The sequence below is a fragment of the Schistocerca cancellata genome, chromosome 7, assembly GCF_023864275.1.
Source record: "Schistocerca cancellata isolate TAMUIC-IGC-003103 chromosome 7, iqSchCanc2.1, whole genome shotgun sequence".
NCBI lineage: Eukaryota > Metazoa > Arthropoda > Insecta > Orthoptera > Acrididae > Schistocerca > Schistocerca cancellata.
In genome coordinates this window covers 348006718-348012717 of record NC_064632.1, presented here as the reverse complement: position 1 = coordinate 348012717, position 6000 = coordinate 348006718, and the positions used below count along the sequence as shown (strand labels likewise).

At 44.9% G+C, this 6000-nt stretch overlaps 1 protein-coding gene across 1 annotated transcript in view; it reads left to right on the top strand.

The window, feature by feature from the left end:
* The first annotated feature begins 4360 nt into the window (after positions 1-4360).
* The window catches only part of LOC126092533 (odorant receptor Or2-like), a 40947-nt gene continuing 39307 nt past the window's right edge, over positions 4361-6000 (top strand). Inside the window, exon 1 of the mRNA XM_049908165.1 lies at positions 4361-4654. Coding sequence (XP_049764122.1) covers positions 4362-4654 — 293 coding nt within the window. The 5' untranslated portion in view covers position 4361. The remainder of the gene's footprint in view (positions 4655-6000) is intronic.

Below are 6000 nucleotides of genomic sequence, written 5' to 3'. Positions count from 1 at the left end.
GAAAAAAATGGAATGTGTTGGACATGTCCAGTGAAGGTTAGGTAGAAGATTGAGGAACTTGAAGAGGAATTTTAAAGGATAGAAATTAGCTGATGGTAAGTGCATTAGTGGACGTGGTCGGCTTGCGGACGAAGAAATAGGCAGGGTGCAGTATTATTATGGACAAGCCACAAGACAAAATAAAAATGACCTTGAGGGAATGAAAAAGGCAGTATGGGCTACCTTCTTTCATAAATCCACCACAGATGACAACACATGTCATGCACTCTGCCCACTTGGCAGTGACAGATGGTGTGGCTACCAGAGGTCTGATACTCAAGGTGACAACCATAAACATTCTTCGCCATTTGCTATAATGGAAATTATGAAACCTATATATAGGGACCTAAGTGACACAAACTTATTAGAGAAGTGTTTACATGGTAGGACTCAAAATTCAAACGAAAATTTAAACACTTATGTATGGGAATGGGTACCAAAAACTGTTCTAATAGGACTACATACTTTGAAAATAGGTTTTCTAGATGCTGTTCTATGTTTCAGTGACGGTGCAGTGTCAAGGCTTAATGTTGTGAAACTAATGGGAGTGCCTAGTGTACTAAATATGCATAGAGCTCTAATAGACGTTGACCGAAGGAGACCCTTCGAAGCAGAAAACTCAGTGATGGAAGCCACCTAAGACGCAAGAATAAGAATAACAAGCGTGAAAAAGAGAAAGAAGTAAGAACAACACAGGAAACAAGACGAATATGCGTTAGTGCCATGCAAGCTTGATAGAAAATCAGGTTCTAACTTTAACTTGAATTTCCCGAAAGTTAAACTACATCATCATCTGGTACACTGTGGCTAAAAACTATTAAAGAAAGAGAGCTGAAATTTTGTATACTTTATTAAAACATGCTTAACTAAAAAGTAGACTGCTCTTGTGACTTTGAAAATAAAATACTTTTTTAAAGAAAAGCCCTGAATTAATTTCCATAATTTTTGGTACATATACCTTTTTTGGACCACAATTTTTGACAGTACCTTGAAAGATAATAGTGTAGAGAACTTACAGTAAAAAATAAACCTTTTACTTTGTTCGTATTTTAAGTAATATGTACCAGTGATGTATATAAATATTTAGCATTGTTTATTTCACTGGCCACAAAAAAGAGACAATGAAAAAAAGTGTGAGAGCTAAAGCTGTGGTTAATACATAATAATTTTCCCAAAAGATGTCATAGAATATAGTAAGCATTATACGGGGTACAAAATCTTATTCTTTGAGTTACACTGTTAAGAAAACTGAAATTATTTTCAAGATTTCCTCTGGTATTCATGGACGAGTCCCCTTAAGCACATTTTTTTGTATTAAAACTTGAACATTACCTATTTAAATTACTCCAGAGCGAAAAAGAACCCATCATACGGTATGTATACAACAGCACTGATGCATTACATCAGTGGCTCGATGTGGCGACCACCAACGTTGTTACAGACATTGTACCTACGAAGCATATTCTGTCACATATTCTCCGCCCCCCTTGCTGTCTCTTCAATTTCTAGTGCAGCGGCCAGAACTCGTGCCAGCAGATGTTCCTTTGTCTCTACAGGAGTCTCGTAAATGAAACTTAAGCGATATCATGTGACCCTTTGACGTAGTAGGCCTACAGGTCAACTTGTCTAACCTACTGCACACCAGAACAAGCAGCTCCGAGATTTCTCTCTTTACCTCAGCAGACGTTGACGAACTGAAACTGGCGCAGAAGGGAAAGGGTGCTTTTCCGGTCATCGGATCCTAATCAAAATATTATGTACTCATTCCCCTCTAAAGGACCTAGAAATTTGTAATGGGAATTTCCGAACACCCTCTATTGTTTCATTAAAGTAAAACGAAAACAAAGCCGGTGTCGCAATTCTGTGACTATGAACGAAAAAAATTACTTGCAAATTTAAGAAGATTCTCCATTTTATCCATTACAAATTGAAAAACTTCGCACTTCGATATACACTCCTGGAAATTGAAATAAGAACACCGTGAATTCATTGTCCCAGGAAGGGGAAACTTTATTGACACATTCCTGGGGTCAGATACATCACATGATCACACTGACAGAACCACAGGCACATAGACACAGGCAACAGAGCATGCACAATGTCGCCACTAGTACAGTGTATATCCACCTTTCGCAGCAATGCAGGCTGCTATTCTCCCATGGAGACGATCGTAGAGATGCTGGATGTAGTCCTGTGGAACGGCTTGCCATGCCATTTCCACCTGGCGCCTCAGTTGGACCAGCGTTCGTGCTGGACGTGCAGACCGCGTGAGACGACGCTTCATCCAGTCCCAAACATGCTCAATGGGGGACAGATCCGGAGATCTTGCTGGCCAGGGTAGTTGACTTACACCTTCTAGAGCACGTTGGGTGGCACGGGATACATGCGGACGTGCATTGTCCTGTTGGAACAGCAAGTTCCCTTGCCGGTCTAGGAGTGGTAGAACGATGGGTTCGATGACGGTTTGGATGTACCGTGCACTATTCAGTGTCCCCTCGACGATCACCAGTGGTGTACGGCCAGTGTAGGAGATCGCTCCCCACACCATGATGCCGGGTGTTGGCCCTGTGTGCCTCGGTCGTATGCAGTCCTGATTGTGGCGCTCACCTGCACGGCGCCAAACACGCATACGACCATCATTGGCACCAAGGCAGAAGCGACTCTCATCGCTGAAGACGACACGTCTCCATTCGTCCCTCCATTCACGCCTGTCGCGACACCACTGGAGGCGGGCTGCGCGATGTTGGGGCGTGAGCGGAAGACGGCCTAACGGTGTGCGGGACCGTAGCCCAGCTTCATGGAGACGGTTGCGAATGGTCCTCGCCGATACCCCAGGAGCAACAGTGTCCCTAATTTGCTGGGAAGTGGCGGTGCGGTCCCCTACGGCACTGCGTAGGATCCTACGGTCTTGGCGTGCATCCGTGCGTCGCTGCGGTCCGGTCCCAGGTCGACGGGCACGTGCACCTTCCGCCGACCACTTGTGACAACATCGATGTACTGTGGAGACCTCACGCCCCACGTGTTGAGCAATTCGGCGGTACGTCCACCCGGCCTCCCGCATGCCCACTACACGCCCTCGCTCAAAGTCCGTCAACTGCACATACGGTTCACGTCCACGCTGTCGCGGCATGCTACCAGTGTTAAAGACTGCGATGGAGCTCCGTATACCACGGCAAACTGGCTGACACTGACGGCGGCGGTGCACAAATGCTGCGCAGCTAGCGCCATTCGACGGCCAACACCGCGGTTCCTGGTGTGTCCGCTGTGCCGTGCGTGTGATCATTGCTTGTACAGCCCTCTCGCAGTGTCCGGAGCAAGTATGGTGGGTCTGACACACCGGTGTCAATGTGTTCTTTTTTCCATTTCCAGGAGTGTATTTATTCATTCTGGGTGTGTTTGTGGAGGACTGTCTCAGCTTCCTCACCATGTGTATATACGATGAGTCACGTAAGACGTAACACCCATCATATTACCTGAACGATTCCAGATACTTAAAAGAGATTTTCTGCAGTTGATAGTATGTTATGGGCCACGCAATGTTTGCCGGCCAGAGTGACCGAGCGGTTCTGTGCGCTACAGTCTCGAACGGCGCGACCGCTCCGGTCGCAGGTTCGAATCCTGCCTCGGGCATGGATGTGTGTGATGTCCTTAGGTTAGTTAGGTTTAAGTAGTTCTAAGTTCTAGGGGACTGATGACCTCAGAAGTTAAGTCCCATAGTGCTCAGAGCCATTTTTGAACATGTAACGTTTTGTGTGGGTAACTGTCTGAACCCTGTTATCAACCGAGATACTGAAACAAGTAAAGTATATATTGCTTACTTTTTCTCACTTATATCCACATGTTCTTCTCTTGTTTCTTTTTTCCTTGAAATTGTAGGTGAATCTCTTTTTCGTCGATTTTGAACATGATAACAAGACACTCATCCCTGTCTGACATTTTTAGCGCTAAATACATAGTGTTCTGTTATACAGTACGGAAGCCGCACGCAGCGCATGTAAGAGACACTCTTTTGCCTGCAGGTGCGCGAGGACTTCGGAGAGTTCATGACCCCCGACGACATCCCTGTTCTGCAAGCCCTCGCTGGTTCACTTCGGCGCTTCGTGACAGCCTACGTATTGCTGGGTGCGTTTGATACGATGGTGTGGCTCACGTATCCTACGAGGGGCGAGGGCCTCCCACTGCTGATCATACTGCCCTTCCAGACGGACCGCTCCTTTGGCTGGTTCACTGGTTGGCTGATCTGCGCCTACATGACGGCGGACTGCCTGATCGTCAACTTCATGGTCGACTCCTTCAATATTTGTCTAATGGAGCAGCTGCGTATGCAACTTATTATTCTGAGAAAACACATTGACGAATTGGGCGACAAAGGCGAGAGCACAAAACACTCGCTAGTAAAAAAGAATTGCGAGAGGAGTGTACCACTTGGGAATTATTTAGATGAATATTATGAGAGTTATAAGCTACAGAAGACCTTTTACGAGCAACAACGTACAAAGGCTGCATTGGAGAAAGAAGGAACCAAAGGAAGCCAGCTATCAACTGAACTTGCTGACGCTTGCGATATTCATAGTAGATTACGCGGTATTATACTTCACCATCAAGCTATCATCAGGTAAGACCAGATGACGGTAATGGGCACAATGAGTATAATTGATATACATTGTCGAGTTACATCATTGTGACCATATTCTAGTAGTATCACTATAGGGAACCTGTTGCTCCGTGCCGGCCAGGGTGGCCGAGCGCCTGTAGGCGCTACAGTCTGGAACTGCGCGACCGCTACGGTCGCAGGTTCGAATCCTGCCTCGGGCATGGATGTGTGTGATGTCCTTAGGTTAGTTAGGTTTAAGTAGCTCTAATTTCTAGGGGACTGATGACCTGAGAAGTTAAGTCCCATAGTGCTCAGAGCCATTTGAACCGTTTTTTGTTCCTCCGTTTAGAAAATCTTGGCTGTGTTTAATTATAAGTACCGTTATCTTTAATACTCTCCATGTAAAAAAAAAAAAAAAAATCCGCAATGGTAACCGTAGACCACATCATAGAGAAGCACTATCATTTGGAATTAGACAATTGACAGTTATAGTTGTCTGGAACAATTAATTCGATAGCTGTGTCACTGCAAACAATGGGATGCATTTTTCTTGAAATATAAACTCCACGAAAGGCCTGTGCAAGATATGTGCTCTATTAATTAAATTTTAACCGAAAGCAAATATGAAAAAAAGATGCACATCACAGTTACGACAGTTTTAAAGCAGACCTACTAATTTAGTATGCCACATTGTTACTGCGTGTGAGACAGAAAAATAAGAATAGTGAGAACAAGCCGATAGACATCCATAAAAAGGCGCAGTCGATTTAGACTGCAGCAAACAAATATGATTGGTCTTTTCTCAAAAATTGGTTCAGATGGCTCTAAGCACAATGGGACTTAACATCTGAGGTCATTAGTCCCCTAGAACTTAGAACTACTTAAACATAACTAACCTAAGGACATCACACACATCCATGCCCGAGGCAGGACTCGAACCCGCGACCGTAGCAGTCGCGCGATTCCGGACTGAAGCGCCTAGAACCGCTCGGTCACCACGATTGGTCTTTTCTGGGATGTAAAGAAGGTATCGCTTATTTATCAGCTTTCGCGGGATATATACATAGTAACAACTGCGGAACAGAACCCAATTCTACTGAACCAGCTTTACTTGAGTTACCATCACATTGATCTCATTTGAGAACAACTGACTTTCTTCTAGTCCCACACCTAAAAACTGAAGCAAGTGAAGAGTCACTCATAATTGTAAATGGGTATTTGGCAGACCGTTCTGAAACGCACCATATGTGACTGGACCAGGGAGAAACTGTAGCATGTGATAAGTACCCTCTGCTACGCATTTAACAGTGCTTATCACAGTATGAACGTAGATGCAGATGTAGTGTGTAGTTCATGGTGTATCTCAC